The sequence below is a fragment of the Drosophila teissieri genome, chromosome 3R (assembly GCF_016746235.2).
Source record: "Drosophila teissieri strain GT53w chromosome 3R, Prin_Dtei_1.1, whole genome shotgun sequence".
Taxonomy (NCBI): Eukaryota; Metazoa; Arthropoda; class Insecta; order Diptera; family Drosophilidae; genus Drosophila; species Drosophila teissieri.
Window position 1 is genome coordinate 18,642,006 of NC_053032.1, and position 24,874 is coordinate 18,666,879.

General features: G+C 46.5%; 6 protein-coding genes across 8 annotated transcripts; 5 read left to right on the forward strand and 1 right to left on the reverse strand.

Moving 5' to 3' along the window:
• Positions 1-5,122: 5,122 nt before the first annotated feature.
• Positions 5,123-17,200, reverse strand: LOC122619019 (arrestin domain-containing protein 17). Its single transcript, XM_043795687.1, has 3 exons — positions 16,624-17,200; positions 7,132-8,523; positions 5,123-7,009 (listed from the first exon to the last, which is right to left on the reverse strand). Exons 1-3 carry the CDS (start codon positions 16,736-16,738, stop codon positions 6,951-6,953), a joined length of 1,566 nt encoding a protein of 521 aa, XP_043651622.1. The 5' UTR covers positions 16,739-17,200; the 3' UTR covers positions 5,123-6,950.
• LOC122619018 (tetratricopeptide repeat protein 14 homolog) lies at positions 8,719-12,570 on the forward strand. The gene is made up of 7 exons (XM_043795686.1): positions 8,719-9,325; positions 9,384-9,595; positions 9,706-9,917; positions 9,982-10,200; positions 10,301-10,767; positions 10,861-11,149; positions 11,337-12,570. Exons 1-7 carry the CDS (start codon positions 9,058-9,060, stop codon positions 12,415-12,417), a joined length of 2,748 nt encoding a protein of 915 aa, XP_043651621.1. The 5' UTR covers positions 8,719-9,057; the 3' UTR covers positions 12,418-12,570.
• On the forward strand, positions 10,071-15,072 carry LOC122619021 (GTP:AMP phosphotransferase AK3, mitochondrial). Of its 3 annotated transcripts, none has more exons than XM_043795690.1 (2): positions 10,071-10,200; positions 14,282-15,072. In XM_043795690.1, exon 2 carries the CDS (start codon positions 14,315-14,317, stop codon positions 14,963-14,965), a length of 651 nt encoding a protein of 216 aa, XP_043651625.1. In that variant the 5' UTR covers positions 10,071-10,200; positions 14,282-14,314; the 3' UTR covers positions 14,966-15,072. The 3 variants fall into 3 exon arrangements, with proteins under 3 accessions (XP_043651625.1, XP_043651624.1, XP_043651623.1); XM_043795689.1 differs by lacking the exon at positions 10,071-10,200 and adding an exon at positions 12,945-13,499; XM_043795688.1 differs by lacking the exon at positions 10,071-10,200 and adding an exon at positions 12,946-13,506.
• Positions 17,201-18,258: 1,058 nt separating the features above from the next.
• On the forward strand, positions 18,259-20,764 carry LOC122620985 (arrestin domain-containing protein 1). The gene is made up of 4 exons (XM_043798692.1): positions 18,259-18,406; positions 19,280-19,647; positions 19,706-20,237; positions 20,301-20,764. The coding sequence occupies exons 1-4, from the start codon at positions 18,292-18,294 to the stop codon at positions 20,657-20,659; spliced, it is 1,374 nt and encodes a 457-aa protein (XP_043654627.1). The 5' UTR covers positions 18,259-18,291; the 3' UTR covers positions 20,660-20,764.
• A 784-nt stretch (positions 20,765-21,548) lies between these two features.
• Positions 21,549-23,650, forward strand: LOC122622272 (mitochondrial thiamine pyrophosphate carrier). The gene is made up of 2 exons (XM_043800597.1): positions 21,549-21,686; positions 22,103-23,650. The coding sequence occupies exon 2, from the start codon at positions 22,205-22,207 to the stop codon at positions 23,207-23,209; it is 1,005 nt and encodes a 334-aa protein (XP_043656532.1). The 5' UTR covers positions 21,549-21,686; positions 22,103-22,204; the 3' UTR covers positions 23,210-23,650.
• A 127-nt stretch (positions 23,651-23,777) lies between these two features.
• On the forward strand, positions 23,778-24,858 carry LOC122622273. The gene has a single exon (XM_043800598.1). The coding sequence runs from the start codon at positions 23,974-23,976 to the stop codon at positions 24,835-24,837; it is 864 nt and encodes a 287-aa protein (XP_043656533.1). The 5' UTR covers positions 23,778-23,973; the 3' UTR covers positions 24,838-24,858.
• Positions 24,859-24,874: the final 16 nt, after the last annotated feature.

Consider the following 24,874-nt stretch of genomic DNA (forward strand, 5'->3'; position numbering starts at 1 on the left):
GGAATGTGATGGCCAGGCTCTTTCCCTGCTCCCAAATCCCTATTTCCCATCACTCCCAACTCCCAACTCCCTACTGCCACTCCCCTCGCGCACTTTCTAATGAGACAAAAATTGCGATTTGAATGCAAATAACTGCAGGGCTGCTCCAGACGGACAACAATTACATGGGCTAAGAACTACACGATGAAAAAATGTGATTTACTTGAAAAAGGTCGTTGGGATTATATGTTAAATAACCTTTCAAGCAAGCAGATATTAAACGTCTTAAGTATCATAATGTTACACTTACACATAAGCTAAAACTTTGTTTATAAGAGGAATATATTTAATATAATGTTGAATAAATATCCAAAAATATAAGTAAATATTTTGGACATGTTCTTATTCTTTCTAGGATTTTCCAGGATTTTCTATGATTTCAAGACCCTCTAAACAAGTGTGTAACCTAATTTTTTTCAGTGTACATCTAGGGGATTCAGTTCGTGTGGGGTTGAGTGGAGCCAGCTTTTGTCAAGGGGCATTTAAATTTGACAAAATGAAATGAACGAAATATTTGGTTTTGGTTTCCAGCTCCACTTCGTCGTGGGCTGGCATTTTAATGAAGTTCTTTAAACTGGCGGTCGCAGAAGGGGGAAAAGCGAAGGGGGGTAGGTGGAGAGGCAGGTGGGCAGCTTCTATTTGCATTTAATTAAATGCCAATAATTGAATCAATTTGCACATGGAATGTGAAAAATCCTCGGCATTGTCATGGCAGACTAATCAACTGCTACCGTCGGTTAACTTTCGCCCGGCACTGTGAGTATTTGTATAGCCATAGCCATTATTAATTTGGATATTTGCCCGGCAAGGACACTTTGGAGTGGCAGAGTGGCAGAGTGGCAACAACCGCAGGAATGTGGCCGACTGGGCCTTGGACCCACTGGTTTGGTTGGTCGAAAAGTATTTTGTCCCTGCCCGGCATACCGGAACATTCCGATCTAATTTGATTTGCTTGTCTTCTCCAACTCTTGAAATTCACCTTCGATTTTCGTCCTGCGGCTGGTGAGGAATTCCTAGTTATCCCAATTATTTGCAGCAGTTTTTGCCAACGCATCTAACGATATTAAACAAATTTTTAATACAACGTATTTGTTGCTAAATATTTGATCTTTGCGTTGAGCAGACAAATTAAACGGACTGACATTTAACAGCAATTTGAATATTCATATAATTCACTGATCTACACAGGAATTTGAAAGAGGTAAGTTTACATATTACCAAATATAGCAAAAAATATATGTTGAATTTAATTAATTAGTTTTGCAAATTGCCAAATTTTGACTTGTTGTAACTTTTTGCATATGACACTGGCTTGCATTTGCGACTCGATTTCATTCTCAGTGCAAAATTGATTTTATTCCATGCCGTTTCCATTTCATCGTTTAATTTTGCTGGTCAAATCAAACTTTTAGCTCGCTACTAATTATATGCATATGTTTTTATTTATTTTATTTGCATTTTTCGCTTTTTCCGCCATAAAAACCAATCAAATATTTATTGCGTTTTTTGCCGCTTTATCCAAAGATATGGGCATGAGATTGGGTTGGTTAGCTTGTTTTGATTTGATTAAATGTTAACATTTTGCACAAGTTAAGTGCAATAAATTCGAATTGGATTGCGGGTAAAACGAGACATTCATTACATAAATATTGCTATTTCCTTTTTTTTGTTTATGCTGAAAATTGTTTTCAGCAAATATCTTTAATTCAATTGAGCGTATAAAATCAGCCCTGTCACAGATTAAAGTGTTAATGCATATAAATGTTTTACCTATTTGCATACTCGTACAAACTCGCACTCGCTTTTTATGCGTGTTTCTGGTTTAGCGAACAATTTGAATTGAGCCACAGATACAGATACTTTCTGGCATTACAATGCTAAACTGATTATCCAACAGCGAAAACGGTTCGGCCATCATTATAAATTCAATTTAACCAATCAAACGCTCGTAATTTGATTATGTTGATTTTTGCACATTAATTGCATATTTATTGACTGAGCGCACACACAGCTGGCGAAAGTGCAGAAAAAGTGGCGCATTTGTTTATTTGCCGCGTTACATCATCAAAGAAAATGTTATGCTAGTCGCCGCCGCCGAAAGTGTTTTAATTGTCAATTAAAAGTCAGTTGGGAAATTGATTGAAAACCGTTAGGGAAATCCCCACACACCCGTAAAACCAAACCAAAAAAAAAGTGAACACATGTGGCTAAAATGCATAGCCACAGGCCATCGATTGCTTTTTAAGTATTTCACACTTAAATGGACTTAGCTCGGTCCATAACAGGCCATATTAATTGGCAAAGAGCCCGATGATTCGGCTGCTTAAACTCTGCTCTCATAAATTGCTCAGCACTCCAGTTCTTTGTTGTGGCCTCTGGCTAGTGGCTATTGGCTATTGGCTATAAGCTACTGGCTATTGGCCAGTTTGGAAATTGGCTGTGTTGGGGATTTCCTTCTTGGCCACTTTTTAGCTTGCCGGCATATCAAATTATATGCACACACCGCAAGCTTTTGCTGTGGCTTCTTTTGCCAATCGGCCAGTGGATAAACTTCGCTCCTCCGGCATCCATCAGTTGGTTTTTAGTTTGGGGCATGGGAAACCCCGCTTCCAAACCCGATCCCCATTCCCATTCCCGTTCCCATTCCCTGCGAAATTCCTCTGCGTCCGCCGGACAGCTGCAGTTCATCTCCGGCACCGCAGAGGGAATTCGAGCGAAAAGCTGTGCCCGCCCGCAGTTCGTGCGAACGTGTCTCAATAACGAAATTAACAGAAATTGCAACATATTGTGTGGTGGAGCACCACCACCAGTGCTGAATTGCCACCATGGCTGGTGGGCAATCAAACTGCACAGAAAAGTGAACGGCACGTGGAGGCCAACAACTGTGTCAAATTGATATTAAAACCAAGTCGAGATGCTGCTACTTCGGTGGCGAATAAATGAAATTGTGCTGCGTTCCAATAAATACATATATGTTAGCACAATAAGTAGCGCCAAAGATTCGCTCTGCAACTGAATTAATAATAAAAGAACAGCTATTACACGTTTATGGTTACGTGCCAAATTACTAAGCTAAACAAATACCAAGTTCACATAAATAAATATGCGGCCATGTCTCGAAACTGATATTATTGTTGTATTAAAATCGACGGAATATAAACGCCCTGTTAAGCACTTTGCACAAAAGGGTAGTTTAGTAGTTGTGTGCTTTAAAAATGGAATTCATTACATTATAATGGGCTACTTGTACTGCACATTCCCCTGTGTTTCCTGTAATAACATGTTCCCGCTAATTATCGCATGACTAACCATCCTTCCAGGGAATCCCTGCACAAGGACTCCAAACGAAAACAAACTTCAACTCCTCGAATCCGTCACAGCTGGCTGCCAGGCAACAAAAAAGCTTAATAAAGCGGCCAGCTAAAAAAATACTTACTTACTTGAATGGGGCACGGCATTGGGGCAAGGCATTGGGGCAAGGAACGGAGGTCACAGTCTTTGGCAACTGTTGCCCCAAAAACGAACGCAGAGCTCGTTGCGGGAGCATTCACACAAGTGGGGAGAAATCAACGCGCATGAGGATGAGGATGAGGATGAGGATGTGGGTTGGAATGGAACCCACTGTGACCACGACGGACGGAGAGCCACACATGTGACCAAAGCCAGAAATTGGAGCGGCCATTGAATATGATAGAAATAGAAATAGAAATACGTACGTGCAAAAATTTCAACGCTTGATTAAATTTCAGTCACAGTCGAGAGACGGTTGCTGCGACAAAAAGGAGCAAAGGCGCCACAAGTGTGGGGCCAACTTGAAAGACAATCAGGCAGCAATTTAAAACCATTTTCACTGTGGCCAGCACACCCATCCCTTATACCCCACTCCCCATTCAACATCACCACACCCAACTGGATGGGGGGTTTCCCTGGCATCCATCGGATGCCACCTGCTGTGCGGCAGTTGCAGTAACTTCTGCTTGATTAGTTTTGATTTGGTTATTTGGCATTAGGCCATGTGCTCGGCCTTCTTTAACATGCTCTTTTGGCTTCCTTCCTTCGATTTCCCCCTTTCCCACCTTTCTGTCTCGACGGACAGTGGAATAAACTAATTCCCAGTGATTCGGTGACGCAGATGGCTTTGGTTTTTGGACTCCAGGATACGGGATGCGGATCTTCCGGCGTGTGTGCTCGAGTTTTAATAAAAACTCAATCATTGTCCGTTCTTACCATATGGGTCGAAAGTTTTCGGTAGTTACATTTTGATTACGGGTGCGAAACTTGCAGTTTCCTGGAATGGGAAATGGGATTGGGGAATCCCTTACATGATATCTTAAGTTACTATAAGTACTATAAACTGATGTCTATTTATATGTATAGATTACTCAAATAGAAATGAAACAATTTTAGATAATTATATTTAAAACTGTTTCAGTTCTTCCATACACCTGCTCACATTTCTTAGCACTTTAAAACACGCACAAGTTTATCAATCTAAATCCGTTTTCAGGGCAGAGGCAGTGTGACACGTGGCGCATACTTAATATCAGTTAGTGGCGCGTTCAGTGCCGAAAAGCAAAGCCTCAAATTGCACTACGCCGCCCTCAAAGCGGTCAACAAATCATTAACCTTCCACCCCCGCTGGAAAGTCAAATAGAAGTTAAGCCCAAGAGCGATTAAGACATTAAGTACCCCACCGAAAGTGGGGTGAGCTGAGTTTGCTTCTAGCACCTCTATAATTTGACGAAATGGAAACGCGAGGGAGTGAATCGTGGAAAATAATAAGGAGCGCGATCGTTTGTCGCGCGTGCTGAAGTTTTCAGAATGCGGCAGGCACTACACTTCCGCTAAATGTCGCTATTATTTAACAATTTTGTTTATGTATGCCTTTCATGCGGCACACCAGAAGCACCAGAAGCACCAAGGAGCACCAAGGAGCACCATGGAGCACCGAAAGCACCCGAAGGCAGCCAGCCCCATCGCAATGTGGAGTATAATTTATGGTTACTCTGATTCCCCCAGCGCCGTTGGGCAAACTAAATTGTCGCCCTCGACAGCCGCAACTGGAAAAAAATATGAAAGAAAACAATTACACCTGACTTAACACTTCCGTTACTTGTTACAAAAGCCGCACACGTTCCCCAGTTCACCAGGCCACCCACCTGGCCACCCACCTGGCCACCCACCTGGCCACCCACCTGACCACCCACCTGGCCACCCACCTGACCACCCACCTGTCCAGCCAAACAGGTCCAGCAGACACAGGTAGCTGCGTGGGCGACGGCAACGCACTTCCCCTCAAGCACTTGAAATTGTAATTTAGCACGTACAAGGAGCCCGCCTTTTTGAGGGCTGGACGGCTGCCCGTCGCTGGAAGGCAGTTACATACATGACCTGCTTTAACAATCCCCATTTTAGGGAGTACCCAAAGTTTAGGAGCTTAGGACCTCTTTTTAACAACACTCAATAGGCATATACAAATAATAGCATAGTTGAAAAGGATATCCATCTATACAAGTACTAACTAAAAGCGCAACATGTTCGTTTTTGTAATTATATTAACATTTTATTCAGTTTTTCGTGTGTGTAAATCATACTCAAATTTAGTCCACATGCACTAAATTCAAAGGAAAAACAAAAAGTTGGTATCCAAAAATAGTGATTTGTAAAGCACCTCAACGAAATCGTTTGTTCGTACATAATATACTTTCGTGCGCTTAAAACTAAAAGTTGACATTGCTTTCAAACGATGATTATCAGTAATGTTTGTATAAAAATTGTTCATTTGTGTTTCATAACGATAACCATTCGATTTGTTCATCATACAGAGGCACTAAAGCTTATTGATTCATTGACTCTTCGCGTCCACGAGGAATCAAAACATCCTTCAACATATTCGATTTGTGCTTAAGTACTTAAATGCTAAACACGTAATGCAGTGAGAGAAATAAATAGTAATGTTAGACCTGTTTTGGTATAGAATTTCATTGAGACACTAGTTCTATAAACCGTTTTCATCAGAATCTTTGGAGAGCTGGACGTATGTATATAAATAAGAAATGGAAGATAAATGGGCGGGCAGGAAATATGTTTCGAGTATGGTGCGTGGTGACAAAAATACTCATGAGTCTTTGAGTAATTCGCAAGATTCAATTCTTAGAAATGCGCAAGGTTTGGCTGTCTAAACGTATTAGATAATCGAGTTAAACCGAAGACAGACTTTCGATAGTTAAATTCTCGTGATTGCAGAAGATAAATAAAATAGAAAAAAATTCGTTTTTACCTAAATAGTTCGGTAGCAATTTTATATTTTAAACTAATTTTGAATTCGTTCGTGTATAATATGTATACATATGTACCTAGTAAAAAGTAATTGGTTGTTTTCGCTTGGGATTCGATCTACTTCGCAACTATATTATAGACCTTCAAATGTTTTCGCTATTCAGTTTTTTAAGTTTAAATTCAAGTTATGGAGGACAAGGCAAATAAACAAATCAAATTATTGTCAAGTTTAAGTTTAGTTTAAGTTTATAAATTCAACTATTTAAAGAAACACTTTACGCAATATGTGTTATTACTTTTTAAATAATATGTAAGTGAACTTTCGCAAAAAAAAAGTGTTGCAATATCAACGTGTATATGAAAATATCAAATTAATATCAGACTGGAAAACGATTCGCCTTATCCAAACTGAGTTTCAAAATCGGTGCAAACAAAGGTGTAAATGAAAGTGCTACATCATTATATAACTTGATTTGTGCACAATTTGCATATGGTTTGTGCTCGAAGCGTAGGAGGTCTAGGATATATTCGATATTCTGATACTCAGTAACACTATAAAGTAAACCTGAAGCTCTATGTCTAGGCAAAGCTTGGACGTAACTGGGTGGCTGCTCAGGGCTGTCTATCACTCCCTACTTTGGAGTTCCCGGAGGAGCGTTGGCCATGCCGAAGAGCTCTTCGTAGGAAGGTGCTGAAAAATAGATATACGAGAATATTAGACATACTAAACTATTGTTCCATGCAATTCTGCAGCTAATCGGCTGCAATAAATTAAATTAGGAGTAAAGAGTGTGTGATTTCATGGCAACTTACGCAGCTCGTGGGCTCCAGGCGCCTGGCGAGGCTGCAGGAACGATGCTGAGGCCGACGTGGATGGCAGTTGGCTGTATCCCGGTGCTCCGCCTGCTGCTCCACCAGCTGCTGCTGGCGGTGCGGCGACCACTCCGGCCGGCGGTGGTGTGAGGGCAAGGAGCGAGTACTGCGGCGACTCCGGCAGCGGGTAGGCGGGCAGGTGGGGTGGCGGATACGACTGCACCATAAGCGGACTGGACGAGTAGGGCATGTAGGGCACGTTGGAGCTGCGCAAGCTGGCCCTGGCCGAGGGACTGCCATACTGCGACGACTGGGAGCCCGAGGTGTAGGACATGTCCATGCCACTGGCTCCACCGCCCACGGCGGGACTCAGTGTGGCCGCCGAGGAGTCCGAGGTTATCGAGTTGATGGAGCTGCACTCGCTGAACTGCGAGGAGTGCGAGGGCGAGCCAATGGACGAGTCCAGTGAGGGGTAGACCGGCAGGGCGGGCTCAAACGGATTGCCGGAGCCCGCATCTGGACCAGGTGGTCCATCGTTTGGCCGCGGCGGTGGCGGCGGACGCAGTGAACTCAGCCTATTCGACGTATCCTGCGAGTACACCTTGAAGGGTAGATTGAGGATCAAGTTCTTAAAGAAGCCCCGCAGCACCGCCTCCACACGCAGCTCGTATACAATGGTGATGACGCCGCTCATCTGCTCATCCGTGGGCTGAGCTCCTTCGGGTAGCAGCAGCTCGTGGGCAAAGCTCCGCTCGGTCTTCTTCTGCACCGAGCCCGTCTCCTTGGTGGCCACCGCGATGCACTCCACCTTCTGCACCCGCAGTGGCACATGGCTGTAGTAGGTCACGTACTGCAGGACGGTGAAGCGCAGTTTTTCCACGGCGGTGGTGCTGTTGTTGATCACAGTGGCGCAGATCCTAAGCGGTTCGCCGCGCACCGCAAAATCCTCCGGCAGAAGGGCCAGCAGGGTGATCGGTCTGGTGCCAAACAAACTGATCGTCTTGGTCACCTGCTTCTCCAGCGAACTGGGTATACTGCGTTGCGATGGCTGCAGCGGCATGTTCTTCACCACGGTGAACGGAATCGTGTGGCGCTCGTCGAAGGTCCATGGGCGCTGGATGAGCACGCGCATCTTGTACTTGATGGCGCCATAGCTGCCCTTGAAACTCGATGGCAGCTGGCGACCCAGCGCCACCTCGAAGATGAACGTGTGCTCCCCGGGCGAGAGTTCCAGGCCCCGCGGCTCGAAATCCGGCAAAGGCGTCTCGCTGTGCTCGTACACCTCCTTGCTCGTGTAGAACAGGCTGCGGGAGTACTCGTTGTTGTTCGAGTTCTTGCGCAGGATCTCCATCCACTTGCATTTTCCCTTGCCAGTGACCTGCACCTTGATGGCTGAAATGAAAGTGAAGTTTATTTCGTTAAAAAATTAAAACGTTTTAAATTTAAACTAGCGGAGTTTCCAACCATAGCAGCGCTGCCACCCGGTTCACTTAGCGAGTGCCAGCACCACAGCAGGGTTGCCAAGTCTCAATATTATCGATAGTGTGGCTGCATCTTCAGTACATTATTCAGACGCGTTTCGGTATTATAAGCGGCAGGGAGGACGGGCCTATTGATATTTTCACGAACTTTTCACATTGCAGCAGCAATTCAATGAGAAAATCGTTTTGTAAATGCCTGATATGCTCTTGAAAAGCGACTTATTGTGTAGTGACTAAGGACAATCGAAAGGGTGAGCTGCTCCAAAAGCATCGAGTGACTGGAAACTCAGTGTGCGCAGTTAAATTCAACGCAAGCCGGTGCCGACATTTTCTCGCCTAATTAAATCGTGTGCGGATTTTGCCGCATCGCGTTTTAAAAAACCTGCGCCCTTTAAGGCACCTTGGTCTTTAAATGCTGTGAGGCGGAGAGGTCCTCGCTGCAAAGATGAACATCGACTACATCGGCCATGCCCTGGGCTACCACGGCCAGCCGCTCCAGAAGATCTGGGACGATGAGCGTGGCGTGGACGACCTGCGTGTGATGGGTCTCACCCAGGTGAACTATGGGGTGTACCAGGAGCGCCAGAAGTACTTCACCTTCCAGGAGCGGGCCAAGCGATTGAAGATGCACCAGTTTCTGGCCAGGAAGGCCACCGATTTGTATGATCGCACCCTGGTGGCCAATGTCATGGAGGACTCCGTGCTGGCACAAGGTGGGTTTACTGCTGCCAACTGTAGTCGGTGATAACCGCTGTGCTTTATTCCTTGCAGGCAACACATACATGGCCCAGATGCCGCCCTTCGAGTTCTTCCTCAACGTGAAGGACAAGCGCAAGGGATGGGCGCACCGCCTGTCTGCCCTGAAACAAGGCGACATCATCTACACGCAGGTGACGAGGCTGGCCAACGGCAACCGACTCATCGTGAAGCCACTCTGCACTGCCGAGCCCAAGCGCGCCTACTTGGCTGACATTCCCATTAAGGTAAAAGCCACTCATGGTTTGCCAAAACTTATTTTGGCAAGAAAAATCCTCTAGCTGTCTAATTGCAGCACTTCAATTTAAATCCCTATTAACCCTCCTTGTTGCCATAGGCCGTGATCCTGCAGGACTACTGGGGTCCCCTGCCCCTGGACAAGCAGGGCAGTCCGCGCAGCTTCGCCCAGAATGACATCTTGCGCTGTGAGATCAACAACATTTCTGCGGATACCGAGCGTCTCACTCTGAACATGATCGGCATGTTTAACAAGGCGCCGGATTTAAAGTTTGGTCTCTGCGACCTCAACGAGTTGCCCAAGTATTACCGGTAAAGAGTCCTCATCCCGTTAAAGCACATCTGCAACCCTGCTAATCCAATGCTTTCTCTGCAGTACAATCCACAACGTGGAGCATCCATCTGCGTCTCACTACGAGGATGAGCTGAACAAAGCCTTGGAGTTTGACAATCCAAACTACGACTTGCTGTTCCAATTGAACGGCTTGCAGCCGAACGAGAATCTGTCACTGATGGCACATCTAAGGGCGGGATTCCCGGAGGCGGAAAATGCCGCAGAGCTGCGACAGAAGCAGGCCTCCCAGTGGGCCTTCCGGTAAGTCTATCTATTGATCTTAAGCCTTGAGAGTGTTTGTCATTCCATCATTCGCACACCCTATCGCACCCAACACCTTCATTGATTGGCCGCTGATCAGCTCCGTGGCTGATGGCATCGAACACTTTAAGAACGGCCAACAGGTCGAAGCCTTTCAGTGCCTGAACAAGGCATTAAACATTGATCCGCGCAATGTTGAGGGGCTGGTGGCACGCGGTGCCCTCTACGCGAATCGCGGCAGCTTTCTTAAAGGGCTGCAGGACTTTGAGAAGGCACTGCACCTGAACAAGTATCACGTGAACGCGCGCAAGTACATGGGCGAAACGCTGGTGGCTTTGGGTCGTAGCTACGAAGAGGAGAATCGCATACCCGAGGCAGTGAAGGCCTATAGCGACTGCCTGAATCTGCTGCCACAGCACGAAGAGGCGCGCCAGTCCTTGGACGCACTGCAGCGAAGTGGAGACGGTAAGCATAGAATAAGCACTGAGCCGATCAACTTGACCGGTGGCCCCTCCTCGGACGAGTCCACCTCATCGAGTGCCAGTGATAGTGAATGCGAGGATTCGGGTGAGTACATGTCGGGGTCAGTGCAAAGGCACTGATTCACGCATTATTATTCCCCCTGCACGCTTCAAACCAATAACATATACGCAATTGTAGCTGGAAAAGCCAAGTCGAACATTAGTCAGCCATTTTATGCCCAAAAACACTCGGGAGATGAAAAGTTGGCCGTCATTGATGCCCAAAAGGCGAATGAGTTCCGTCTGGACGACGACGAGACCGTGTCGAGTGTGCGGAAGCTGCTGCGCGAGGCAAGCAAGCACAAAAAGGCCAAGAAGAAGGGAAAGAAAAAAAAGGACAAGAAGGAACGGCGGAGGTCTCGGACCAAGTCCGATACGGAGGATCCCATGGAATTGCTTAAGAAGATGGACTTCCAGGAGGCCTTCAGGTGAGTTTTGCAGCAAAAGATGCACTGCGCACAATGAGTATACATTTTCTTGAGATCTCCCTGCTTAACCCACTGCGATAGGCAAGACAAGTATGTACCAGGAATTCAGCTAGACTTCGGTTTTGTGGTCAATGCTGTTGAATATTATGAAATACGGAGTTGTTACCACAGTTTGTGTCTCTTTTAGGCTCATGAACAGCACCAGCAGCGAGGCGGAACTCAAGGCCAAGATCAAGAGCTATCTAAAGGAAGGAGGAGCAGGAGCAGGAGGAGGAGGAGAGTCACCGCCTCCACCGCCGCCAATGAAAAAAGCAGTAGTTCCATCGAAAAAATCTAGCTTTGACACCATGGGACCCAGCACATCGCGTCATGCGGCCTCCGTTATTGGCTTTGGCGGCGGCCAGCCACCTCCAGCGCCCAAGTTTCTGGAGCAAAAGAAACCGCCGGAGCCGTCGCCCAAGCTCTCCTTTCAGATCAAGCGACCGCTGCAGATGGACAAGCTGGGAATGCTGCGTCTGGCAACGCCAGCGGAACCACTGAAGGGAGGACGAAGCAGCAGCTCCCGCAGCCGGAGTAGAAGCCGTTCGCGAAGTCGGTCACGTCATCGCTCGCGACGTCGTGGAAGGAGCTCGCGCTCGCGGCACAGGAGCCGGCGATCTGACTCGAGGTCCAGATCAAGAAGCCGATCACGGTCGCGTCGGCGACGCAGCTACTCCCGTTCGCGCAGCCCCACGCCACGCTGTTACGGAAATCGCTTTGTGGTTGGACGTTATCGTAATCGCCGATCTCGCCGTTCGCGCTCCTTTCATCGTCGCAGGACGCCATCGCCCTTCGTGCCAAGGCGCTCGCCCTCGCCCCTTTCCAAACGTCGAACTCCCTCACCGTTTGTGCCCCGTCGCACACCATCGCCGGCATCACGCTATCGACGCAGCCGATCCCGCAGCCGTTCTCGCTCACGCAGTCCCCGTCGCTATCAGTCTCGCTACCCACCGAGGGGTATGGGCCATGATCGCGGCACCGGGAATCGCAACAAGTACTCCTGGTACAATCACGATACACGCAACGTATCCCGCGCCGTGGAGCCAAATGGCAGGGATGAGAAGGCACCTACTCCGCCTAAGAAGGTTAGTGCTGATGAAGGAGGAGATGCCGGCAAAGCAGCGGTCAATGCCGAGCCCACGGTGGAGCAGGTGGACAAGATGATCAAAGAGGCGCAGACAGAGCGGAAACAGGGCCTCGTTGAGGCAACCAAGGAACTCAATGAGTAGACCCCCCAACGCTTGCACGTAGTACGAGTCTTAAGTTTCCTTTTAGCTGTTAGCGTACATTTGATTTTGATATTCAAACTTGTAAAACGCTCCCTTTGGGAATTGTTCTTTGGTCACTAAATAAAGAAGCTTGCGAAGCGAATTTATTACAAACTTATAACAATCATTTGATTATTAGTTCTTTTCAGACAACAGGTGAATAGGTAAGTTTTTAAAATATTAATTGGTTTCGTATTAAACTAAAATGTTTCTTACTCTAAGATTAAAGTTTGACTAAGCAAAATGCCTAACCTAATGAAGACAGTAAGAAATTATTGAAAAAAAGTGTACTAATTTTAATAAAATATACAAAATATTCAGAGAAACTTAGAAAATGTATATTAAATAAAATATCATGCTAACCGTCTCTTGGAATCTAACAAAAAAAAAATTTATTTTAAATTTATATAATTATATAAAAATGTGTTTTAGAAAAAAATAAATTACACATGTAAGTATATGAATCGAGCCTTTGCGAAATTAATCAATATTAATTACACAACCTACAAACCAAAAAAAACTAGTTTGGCATTTTTGTATTTCAGATATCATAGATTTTGCATATGGAAGGAACTAAGTCCAAACTGCAATCACTTCCCAGCGACGCAAAGTGAGAGTGAGAGGGAGCCCCAAAATCGGAGAGCGCAATATCTATCCCCCCAGTGCCCCTTTCCATCACTGCACGCTGCACTTTCGCATTGAGCGAAACAGAGAGAGCGCGAGCGGTAAAAGAGGGGACGAACAACCGGCTGTTGGTTGGGGCTCCTGAGAGAGCGAGAGCGACGGCGAGAGAGCCGAGCCTGGAAGCTAAACAACAAGCATCAAGCAAACACGAAAAAGATAACGACTTGTTTCATTTGATATTCGCCAGCCGGCAGAAGCGGAACAAACAAAAAATAAGAAAAAACACAAATCGGACGCCGCAGCTGCGGACACCAAATTAGAATACTTACGGCGACAAGTTATCGCACAAATTAGTACGCGGGCGAGAATTGCTACCGAGATACGTCGGCGGACACCCGAAATTTTTCCCAGAAAGCAAGGTGCCGTGTAAGTGTGAAATGCAGAAAGGAGGTGGTTTTACCAGCTGCTAATTTATATAACAATGAAAGCCGCCAGTAAAAGTGCAAGGCCGCGTGCAGTGCAGAAATGCAGAATTGCGGAAAAACAACTCGACACGCGCGATATTAACACTAAACACTTACATATACATATGTATGTACATATATATACATATAGTGTCTATAATTTTCCGTGCGGACTTTGGACGATAAGCGGGCGACAACAACAACAATATCTGGTTATACATGAAGACAAAGAACATAAGGCTGAAAAGCCACGCTTGTCTCTCCTGTTTGTTGTCGTTGTTGTTGTTGTTGCTGCTGCTGGTGGCGCTCTTTAAAGTGTGTGCGCTACACTTGTTGCCATGTGGCATGTTGGTTCACGGGCAGAACAGCTGACAAGTGATTTAGGGTTATATTTCGCAGTGGTTTTTTATTGCAGTGTGTGGTCGCAAATTGAATGGAATCTTTGGCTAGATACCCGTGATTAGTCATATAACACATAAGCTATAGCAAAAACTATAACCTTCATCACCTTTGTATCAAACAGTTGTGGCGTGCTAGGTAATCTTATCGCGCCCATAGAAGTAGTCGCATATGGTCAACTGGAATAATTTCGGTTTTACAGCCTAGATTATGAGTTATTGACCCTAAATCAAAAAACAGCTCTTTATTGAATAGATAAACCGATATCTCATTTTATATCATATCATATCATAGTTAATTGATTCCTGTACCTACATATATAATTTTTTGTCTTGCAGCTCAAGGAGAGGTTGAGGAACTAGAGCCCAGACATGTATACGAAAATCTTTCGCGCTGTGATAATCGGAGCCCCCGGTTCGGGCAAAGGAACTATTTCGACACTGATCTGCAAGAACCATGGATGCGTGCACATCTCCACGGGCGACATCCTGCGCCAGAACATCATGAAAAACACGGATCTTGGTAAAAAGGCGAAGCAGTACATTGCCGAGGGTCAACTGGTGCCCGATAGCATTGTGACCAAGACGACGCTGGCCCGGATAACCGAGGTGGGCAACAGGTCGTACATCCTGGACGGATTCCCGCGCAATATTGCCCAGGCCGAGGCACTGGCCGCCCGCGAGCAAATCGATGCCGTGATCACGCTGGACATTCCACACAATGTGATTATCGACCGGGTCAGGAATCGCTGGATACATGCGCCCTCCGGCAGGGTGTACAACGTAGGGTTCCAGGATCCCAAGGTGCCTGGCCGGGATGATGTGACGGGGGAGCCGCTGACGCAGCGCGAAGACGACAAGCCAGAGGTGGTGGCCAAGCGACTGCAGCTCTACGATGAGCTGATGAATCCGGTGATAGCCTGGTACGAAAAGAAGGGCCTGGTTGCCACTTTTAAGGGCAAACAGACCAAGGAGATCTGGCCGAGGATGGAGCTGTACCTCAACGACCGCATAAATGCGTAATGGGGGAGACCACCCCGAATGACATCCATTGTGCACAAACTAACGATAACCTGCTGTGTTCAATTAAGTGCATAACATATTTAGATATACATATATATATAAATGAATACGTATGTAATATGTATGTTTGTGGGCCGGTTAAAAGGAACAGGCGTTTAATTAATGTAATTGCGAAGCCTTACAGTGTAGCAGCTGTCGTCTTGTATTCCTTTTTCCACACAAATCATTCCCCTCATGAGCATGTCTAGCAGCTCCCCCTTTTTTGTATAAACATATTTTTGTACTCGTATTCTGTGCTCTGATAATAAATCGCGTTGCTTATATGTATATACATATATTTGCGCTGATAACGCCATAACAGCCGACTTTGACTTTTGGGGCAGTTAACGGACAGCCGTCGATCTATTTTTAGACAACGTCCACAACACTTGGCCCCAGGCGTGAAGTCAACACTTATGGCTTCACCTGATGTCACCCAAATGCCCTTCAATTTATCGCGTAGCGCATTAAACTCTAAAAGATGTGGGATAGTGTGGCGCTCCCGTTTACTCTCGCGCTCTCATACGCACACATGCAGCGAACCAGCTGCTGTTCTCACGCACACCTGTAAAGTGGCAAATCACAACAGAGAGGCGCTTTATTGACAGTTAAGGGCGCACAATTAGGTCAGGTTTAAACTTTTTTTGTATTATATGTAACAGTAAATATTAAAATCCACATGTGCTTTTAAAGTTATACTTCTTAGTTAATAATAAAATAATAATATACTAAATATTTTTGGTCTATTTAATCTTGCCTTTAGTTGTTTTTGGCACTAATAAATACTATACTACCATTAATACCATTATATACCATTTAATTAATTATGGCCCCCACTGTACTGAGAGCGCCTTCTCACCTCTCTCATTCTTATTCAGACCTGACTTTGCGCTTGGCCCCATATTACGGCATTTTCGGCACGCCAAATGAGTGCGCCTCTCTTCGCACATGCCCCCACCCCCTGCCCTCTCGCTCGCACCCGCGCGGTGCGTTTGGTTTGGCATTTCCTGAAACAAATGCCAGCACTCAAGAGTCGTGAAGAACGAAATGAAATTCAATTGCAAATGCATTGAGCGGCAATTGAATGCTTATCGATGAATGAAAGGCGAGCGCCGAAGGCAATTGAAGGAATTTGCGAGCAAGAATCTCGACATTGCGGTGGAGCGGAGGGGGAGGAAGCCCCATAAAATGGCCGCTGCGCTTTGTTAACTGATGGAGTTCTTTGTTTATGCGAATGGGGCCGCAACGAAAGTCCAGCTGGCCATCGGGCGGACAATGGGTTAAAAACCGCTGACAAAACAGAAAGAATCACATATCTGTTTGTGGAGTACATGTTGGCCAAATGTGTTGAAAACCACATTTGTTTATACTAGATTGGTCAATCTAAGCGAAATCTTTTTGGTGATACGATTCCATGTAAACAATACCAATTAACATAAACTAAGAGCCTAACGTGGAATATAAAGTTTTGAAATGTAGTCCAAATGGCAAATGGCACACTCATATTAGACATTATTTCTCTGCGTGTCTACAGCGGCCTGAGTCACGGATGATGCAAGCCGGGCTTTGAGATATGCCTGTCAGGAAACGGCAGGGTATGCTCGACTGCTGGCACTTACCGCGTATTTTGGTGCGCTTGTTCACGTTCATCCAGATCTCGCCGCGAATTATGTCGCCCGCAAAGTAAACCCGATCCGCGCTGTCCAGCGTGATTCGCAACCGCTCGCTTTCCATTCTGCTGGCGATGGTGGTGGTGGTGATGGTGATGAATCCACTCCACTGATGATGGCCACTCTCATCAAGCACTTATCCAAAAATAATTTCGTCATCAAAATGCCGCCACATCGAAGCGTACATGGATGCACTGCAGCACCACGGCCCGCACCACCCTAAAGTATACGTATATGCAGAATAGTAGCACCACCACACGCACACGCACACGCATTCACTGTACGATTTACGATTTACGATTTGCTTTTACTACACACACCGCGCGGAGAATTTGAGCTTTTTTCGCGCTGATTGTGGCCAATTCTTGGGGAATCTCGATATCCATCAACTCGCAGTGGCCCACATGTGTTAGTCGCACACCCCGGGCTAATTTAATTCGATTGCAGTCGACCGCTGGCGGGTTGAATAATTAAATTTCTTATAAATTTACGAGATCCGAGAGTTACGCTTTTTTGTTGTAGCTGCAGCTCTCTTTCGATAACCGGGAGAGCGGCGGTCCGATAGCAGAAACAGCTGTTGCGCAGCATTGCCACCTGGTGGTTGGCCGACTGAAGCGGTTAACTTGCAGACTTTTGAATCGGTTAGTCAGGAAGTATTTCAAACGTCCAGCTGGTACAAAAAAAAAACAAATTCCTCTTACCAGATTGATCCATGCCAACAAATTTCTCCTATCAAAGTCAAACCAATGCCAATTCTGCAACAAAATAAACTAATGCGCTTTATTTAATAACATGCGATCTCCAACTTCGTCCCTCCCCTAGGCAATTCTACACCCGATAGCTTAATAACCGTTCTATCGGTTTTTTAAAAATTAATACATGAGCTGTAAAATACATTAATTTACGTAATATTGGTAAAATTTTGAATTCCAGTAATACCTTGTTACACACACTTATAGAGTTTAAGTTTAAGTTTATAACTAGCCCATAAGCATGCTGTTAGAATAAGTATATAGAATAGAATATACATCCTGTAGCTTAGTTTTCCAAATTAAGCATACAGCGTAAGGTAACTAAATAAAGTTTAAGTACTATACCACGTTTCTTTAGTGCAATATTTTAAGAGTTTAATTTGTACTCTTTAGAAATGCTTGAATAAGCTTCTTATTTTTTAACGATATTTTTAAATAAAGAATGTTTAATAGTATTATATTATTCATAAAATATTAATCGTAATCAGGCCTAATAATAATCAGAATTACCAAAATCGCAGCTTATGCACATATGTACATATATAGTTATCCATTCAGTGTTTCGTGTACTTCCCCGTTTTTCAGTCCCTTCTCCTTCCAACTTGCATACTGTCTCACACAAGAAAATAGCTTCACGTTTCACCAGCGACTTTTCATAATTCAGTATTAAGTCTGAGCTGCTCGCGTTCGGTGCTCGCGCGTTGAGTTGCCGCTGACCGCCGAATTCCCGAAACCTCTCGAATCCCAACCTCTACCCACCAACTAGCAATAAAACTATATCCACAAAACAAACAAAGAAAGAACGGAATTTGATATCTAGATACCGCCTAGATACACCGTTGCCAAGGAGCCAAGTCTGGACAGGATGAGCAGCAAGGTGAACTTCGTCTTCGACAGCAATCCCCTGGGTGTCTACCAAGCCGGCCAGCTAATCTCCGGCACGGCGGAGCTGGTCACGGAGCGTCCGAAGACGATTCGCTGTAAGTGGCGGCACAGACATGCGGAAGAAGTCGCAGTACATATTCTAATGGACTCGCAGCCATGACGTCATCCCCCTCCCCCTCCATCCAAATTCTGATTCCCATACCCAAACCATTCTCATCCACTTTCGTTGCGTAGTCGCGGCGTCATTAATATTGTTGCTGCTTTGTTATTGTTGCCGGTAGCTCTGTTTGGTCTGTTTGAAAGATGTGTATTGTTTATACATATGTATATATATAAATAAAGTAAGTTTATATACACCTTTATATACACACATGTGGCCGCTTGACTGGCTTCGGATATCTGATAGCGGCGGAAAACTAGTTTTGTTTTGAAATTGCGTACGCCGTCTGTATCATTAGAGATTTGATTCAGTTACTCATCAGGTTACTCTATAGGTAGCATTTGTGGTGAATTAGGGGTAATTCATTTAAATATATATCATAATCAAATATGAAAGATAATCAAATCAAATATGAAATTACATTTCAATACCTTTGAATATTACTCTATAGGTAGCATTTTGCGTGAATAAATAAGACCTAATTCATTCAGATATATGTGTGGATATCATAATCAAATAAAATATTTACCTGGGTATCAAACAGTCGAGCTTCAGCAGCACCCTAATTCGACGGTGAACTTTATTAGGTAGCACTCGCTTATTGTTATGCTTATGCCTAAATTATTCTCGGAATTATTGTCAGTTAATCAACAAACAGTTGTTGTAGCTCAGCCATTTTCCAATACTACATCCAATTCCACATCCGTAGCACACAAAAGGTCCAAGGTCGGCGGCAATTAAACTAAATGCATAATTGAATTACATACCCGGCAGTGCTGACAGTCCAGACAAATTAACCCAATTGCAGCAATCTTTATAACCATCAATGGATACGGCGAGACGCGCTGGCAGGAGAGCGAGGAGCGAGTGGGCGAGGATGGCAAGGCGACCAAGTCGCTGGTGACCCACACCACCACCGAGGTCTACTACAGCACTGATCAGCCCGCTTACGGACAGGCCGGCGGCTCCCAGCTGGAGTTGCCCACCGGCAAGTACGTCTTCCCCTTCCGGACGACCATTCCGCCCAACGCACCCACCTCCTTCAATGGCGCCCATGGCCAGATCAAGCACGAGGTCACCCTAACCATTGATCGCGCGGTTCGCTACAACAACACCTTTAAGCAGTGCTTCACCGTCATCCTGCCACTTGATCTTAATAGGCAGCTGGAGTACAAGGTATGTGGTCTTTCTGCTTCTAAACTGGATGAGCCAACTTCAAGTCGACTTTCCTTAGGAACCCTTGCAACGCTTGGAGTCGAAGAGCTTCTGGTGGGGCTCAATTTTCGGTGCCCACAAGCCGATGATCATGGACGTGAGCACCTCCTACTCTGCCTACGTGCCCGGCCAGAAGATCCATTTCCACCTGGTGCTGGACAACCAGTCGGATGTGCAGTGCATGGACGTGAAGGTGCGTCTGCTCAAGAACGTCTCGTATCGAGCCAACTCATCGGGGACAAAGGAGCAGCTGAAGGTCACCGAATCTCGGGTGGCGGACAAGCACTGTGGCGAGGTGCTGAAGCACAACAAGGCGCAGTTCGATGAGTTCCTCATGGTGCCGCCAACTACGCCATCCACACAAAGCGAAAAGGATCCCATTCGAGTCAGCTACACACTGCGCTTCATCGCCAAGACCTTCAAGCTTCACGGTGGCGGGGACTTGGTCATGGACTTTCCACTAACCATTGGCACAGTGCCGCTCCTGGGCAGTGCCGATGACAAGGGACCCGGGGCGGAGAAGGCCCAGCCTAGTGGTGCCTCTCATCCAGGTGGGTTTTCCATTTAGGAAAGCAGAATGGATAGTCTTATTAATCTGCATTTATGCGACTTAGGCGCACCCAACTTCCAGGAGGACGTCAGTGAGGAGCAATTCGAGGCCAACGCCTTTAAGCCAAGATATCCCGTCTACCCATTTGATGGAAAGCCCGGAACTAATGGCTCCGACGGGGCAGCCAACTTTCCCAGTCTTTATCCCAAGGCAGAGGAGTCGCATCCTGCTACACCTGTGAAATTCACACCCAATCCTGTGTCGCCAGCCTCACAAAAATCGCCACCATATCCGACCAATGTACCCGCTGCTGCTCCGCCAGGCGGTAATTTTGAGGTGCTTGGATTCAGTATACCACCTGACTATAAGCCCACGCCCAGTGCTCCAGCCGCCTCTACCACTGGCGGCATTGGGTGGAAGTAGGGACCATAATCCCACCATTTTGTATACTACTCTGTAAGCCATTTCAAAATACACAAGAAAGCCCGCGTAAGTGGCAACGCTGTGCTCGTGCCAGCAATAGTAATATCGATATTTTAAATTTAAGAATTAAATCTGCCCAAATTGACTTTTATCAACTTGAGCATAAACGTAGTGATCTTGTTTCAGGGATTATGCTTACTACTAAACACTTATTCATGTTCCAATAAACGTAATCTTGTTTACCAAACTAACAAAATTCTAAAACTGGAAGTTAGATGCTAGCTAGATTTTCTAGCTATAATCGCCTGCCCCGATAGCCGATACTTGCCATCGCTGAAAGCTCATCTCCAGCGGCTCGAACAGCTGATCCCGTGCACTTGGCGACGTAACTTGGCTTGTTTTGTTGTTGTTGCGGAGAGGATTGGAGCAGAGCGACTTGAATTGGGGATTGGGGTTTGGGGAAACCAGTTTCAGTTTGTGGAAGTGGGAAGAGCGGCCAGCTTGGACTGCAACGGCATCTCAACGGCGGCGCTATTACAAATCTGGCGAAAAGAAAGTTTTGACGCAATCCACGGGCCGCTGCCTGTAATGAAGAAGCGTCGCCGCCGCAGTTTCTGCTGCACTCTGCCCGCGAACGGACGCATCTGCTCCAGGTGAGCTGAGATTGGAATCGGAGTGCGCTGCCTTAGACCCTCACCCTCGGCAACATCATCATCATTAGCATCATCAGCATCATCGAGTGTGTTGCCAATGACTTGTCTTTGTCTCTTTATCTGAGCAGCAGCATCGGAATTTTGGGAACTGGACAACGGTCGGCGAAACATCGAACAACAAAAGCGGGAAAAAGTGAAATCGCTGATAAACCAGCATTCCTACAGAGCTATTGTCAATCAATGAATGCTCGCCTGAACCCGGGAGTCAACTTGGGAGCTCTGCGAATTGGCGCGCAATTGGCCATAACAGCATAACAGAGATAATAGTGAAGTAATCGCTGAGACATCCGCACGCTCCGTGGAGCATGACACTTGTAAGTCTCATCCTCAGATGGATTCCACTCCTACTATTTCCCAATTCCTGTCTACGCATTTGTACACATTATAACCCAATTGATGAATGTGTAAACAACTCGAAGTTTGCGCCCTGCCGCACCTCGAAAACGTTTTGAATGAAAGCTACAGGCAAGCTTGACTAAGTCGCATCCATCTTTGATAGTTAGCAGTATTCTGCTTTTCTTTTTCATCAGCATACAATCCCAAGCTTTTAGTCACAGCATTCAACTTGAATTTCACAAGAGTCAGGAAAATTACAAATGGAAACCATTCTTCTTAGACTTTAGGCTATACTTATTAGATACATGGCAGTTGCAGTCCGAGTTGGCGGTTGCAGCTATTGAGTTCCGACTGTAATAACGTCTCCACCTGTCTGCGTTTCTTTATTTTACAGAAATGCCATTGAAAAGTTGGCAGTCGCAGCAATAAAAGTGAAATCCGCACGAGCAAACATACGCACACGAAAAGCGAAACCAAAGGCAACACCGACGCAGACATGGCGGTAACCACAGGCTCCACCAGCGAGGCGACCGCAGCCACAACCACAGCTCCCGTTCCGCGACGCAAGCACAGTACGCGGGAGCAGCTGCATCAAATGCTGGCCGGTGGACTTTCGGCGGCCATTACTCGCTCCACCTGCCAACCGCTGGACGTGCTCAAGATCCGCTTTCAGCTGCAGGTGGAGCCGCTGGGCAAAAACGCCACCAAAGAGGGATCGGGAGTTCTTAGCTCCAAATACACATCCATCGGACAGGCGGTGAAAACCATCTACCGCGAGGAGGGACTGTTGGCCTTCTGGAAGGGCCACAATCCTGCCCAGGTACTGAGCATAATGTACGGCATTTGCCAGTTCTGGACGTACGAGCAGCTCAGCTTGATGGCCAAACAGACCAGCTATCTGGCGCATCATCAGCATCTATCGAACTTCCTGTGTGGCGCTGCGGCCGGAGGAGCAGCGGTCATCATCTCCACGCCTCTGGACGTCATCCGCACGCGACTGATTGCCCAGGACACCAGCAAGGGTTACAGGAATGCAACCAGAGCTGTATCGGCGATTGTCCGCCAGGAGGGCCCTCGCGGCATGTACCGCGGTCTGTCCTCCGCCCTGCTGCAAATCACGCCGCTGATGGGCACCAACTTCATGGCCTACCGCCTGTTTAGCGACTGGGCGTGCGCCTTTATGGAGGTGAGCGATCGCAGCCAACTGCCCACGTGGACGCTGCTGGGACTGGGTGCCTCGTCGGGCATGCTCTCCAAGACGATCGTATACCCCTTCGATCTGATCAAGAAGCGGCTGCAGATCCAGGGCTTCGAATCGAACCGCCAGACCTTCGGACAGACGCTGCAGTGCCACGGAGTCTGGGACTGTATGCGGCTGACCGTGCGCCAAGAGGGCGTTAGGGGCTTGTACAAGGGCGTGGCCCCCACACTCCTTAAGTCAAGCATGACGACGGCCCTGTACTTCAGCATTTACGATAAGCTCAAGCAGGTGCGCTTCTAGGTCTGGCTTGGAGTCGGGGTTAATGGCGGCTCAAATCCATTGTTGTGCGCCCAAACGGAATCTACGCTGTATTTTCTATTTTTATATACGAGTATATCTACCACAGCGCGTAAATAATATTAAGACTTAGGCTAGCTGTTGATTAGTTTTCGGTTGTGCGTATGGGGTTCGATTTATCATAGACCAATCGACTTGGTCGGCGCTTTAGTACACACAAAAGTAATTGGCGCACCAGTTAAGTTATAGACGTATATGTTAGATTGTAGTTCATTGTCCGAGCAGAAGCACCTCGATTTTCAGACACATTCAAATTTTTATTTATCTTTTGTTTAGTTCGCATACGAAAACGACTGCGCTGGCAGTTCATTTGATATTTAATTATTGGATTACACTTAAGTATTCAGGGAATTGAATAAAATTGACTACATCACAGAAATGAAATAACGCTTACTTTAAATGAAGATTTTATTCTTGCCAACGTCCGACCCCTAAATTTATACGTGTTTATATGATCATCACGTTTTTCTTAAAATCTTTCAGGTTTAAAGATAGTTCCAATTGGAATAAAAATGTTGCTCATATTTTAAATTCAAACATGTTATTGAGCAGCAAATGTTAAGTTCCAAGCAGAATCAATGTAAAGAAAAGCTCGCTTCCGTGAGCTTTTTTGGTTGTGAAATTGAAACGATGATGCGGTGTATAAAAGGAATTGTATCTTTTGGAACAACAATACACTTACTTGAGCGATTTCCCGCCTGGAAAAAATGGCTCTGGTGAAAACCTCCACCGTCGACAACAACTCTATTCCATGGGTCTTGTGGCTGCCACCAGTAACGGCAACGGAGCAGCCGCGTGGAAGGTTCACATTTGATGGGCCAAAGGTGGTGGCGTTTCACTTTGTTAGCAACCGGCACGGAGACACGTTGGACAAGTGGACGAAGCTGCTGGACGAGTTGGCACAGGAGTACGCCGGTCGGATATTGTTCGGATTGCGTGACATCTCCAGCATAGGGGAGTTCAATGAGAACCTGAATCGGGACGACTTTGGCAGCTACCGGAAGGGATTGCCACCGCGGATCTATGGCAAGGACTGCGAGGGCCGAGTCTACGATATGCACAAGCTGGTCAGCGCCAAGTACCTGCGAGAGTTTTGCGACCAGCTGCTGGGGGATCAGCTCTTCCGCGCTGTAGTCCTGGGCGCCACTCCATCGCTGGACGCCAAGCCAAGGAATTACTTCGAGCTGCGGGAGGAGAGCAGCAGCGATATGCTGGTGATGCTCTATGATCCCGCCTGCTACTACTGGCCCATCCAGAAGCGGATGCTGCGCAAGCTGGTCCGCCTGTTGGCCAGCGAGGATCTGCCCATTCTGATCGTGGACAAGGCGAATAACTACCTGGGCGTGGGCTTCACCCGCTGGCTGCAGATGGTCAACTGTCACGGCTCCACCATCTTTACCACGCCACGTCGCGATGGCTGGGACATGAAGTTGTCGGTGCGAATGGAGAGCACACGTGGCTATCTGCGATACATTGCCCGCAACAGGCAGCCGGAGCTGAAGGACTTCGATGCCGAGGGGGAGCCCAGAGCACCGGAGCACGCCATGGAATACATCCAGTATTTGTTTTAAATCTCGACTCTAAGTGAGTGCCAAGTCACACAGTGTA

Coding starts and splice junctions, on each gene's coding strand:
- LOC122619018 (XM_043795686.1), top strand. CDS start 9,058: ATGAACATCGACTACATCGGCCATGCCCTGGGCTACCACGGCCAGCCG. Junction 9,918..9,981: donor GAGTTGCCCAAGTATTACCG/GTAAAGAGTCCT, acceptor CTTTCTCTGCAG/TACAATCCACAACGTGGAGC. Junction 11,150..11,336: donor GACTTCCAGGAGGCCTTCAG/GTGAGTTTTGCA, acceptor TGTCTCTTTTAG/GCTCATGAACAGCACCAGCA.
- LOC122619021 (XM_043795690.1), top strand. CDS start 14,315: ATGTATACGAAAATCTTTCGCGCTGTGATAATCGGAGCCCCCGGTTCG.
- LOC122619019 (XM_043795687.1), bottom strand. CDS start 16,738: ATGGAAAGCGAGCGGTTGCGAATCACGCTGGACAGCGCGGATCGGGTT. Junction 8,524..16,623: donor CAAGCGCACCAAAATACGCG/GTAAGTGCCAGC, acceptor CTTTCATTTCAG/CCATCAAGGTGCAGGTCACT. Junction 7,010..7,131: donor GCCTGGAGCCCACGAGCTGC/GTAAGTTGCCAT, acceptor TCTATTTTTCAG/CACCTTCCTACGAAGAGCTC.
- LOC122620985 (XM_043798692.1), top strand. CDS start 18,292: ATGAGCAGCAAGGTGAACTTCGTCTTCGACAGCAATCCCCTGGGTGTC. Junction 18,407..19,279: donor GCGTCCGAAGACGATTCGCT/GTAAGTGGCGGC, acceptor ACCCAATTGCAG/CAATCTTTATAACCATCAAT. Junction 19,648..19,705: donor ATAGGCAGCTGGAGTACAAG/GTATGTGGTCTT, acceptor GACTTTCCTTAG/GAACCCTTGCAACGCTTGGA.
- LOC122622272 (XM_043800597.1), top strand. CDS start 22,205: ATGGCGGTAACCACAGGCTCCACCAGCGAGGCGACCGCAGCCACAACC.
- LOC122622273 (XM_043800598.1), top strand. CDS start 23,974: ATGGCTCTGGTGAAAACCTCCACCGTCGACAACAACTCTATTCCATGG.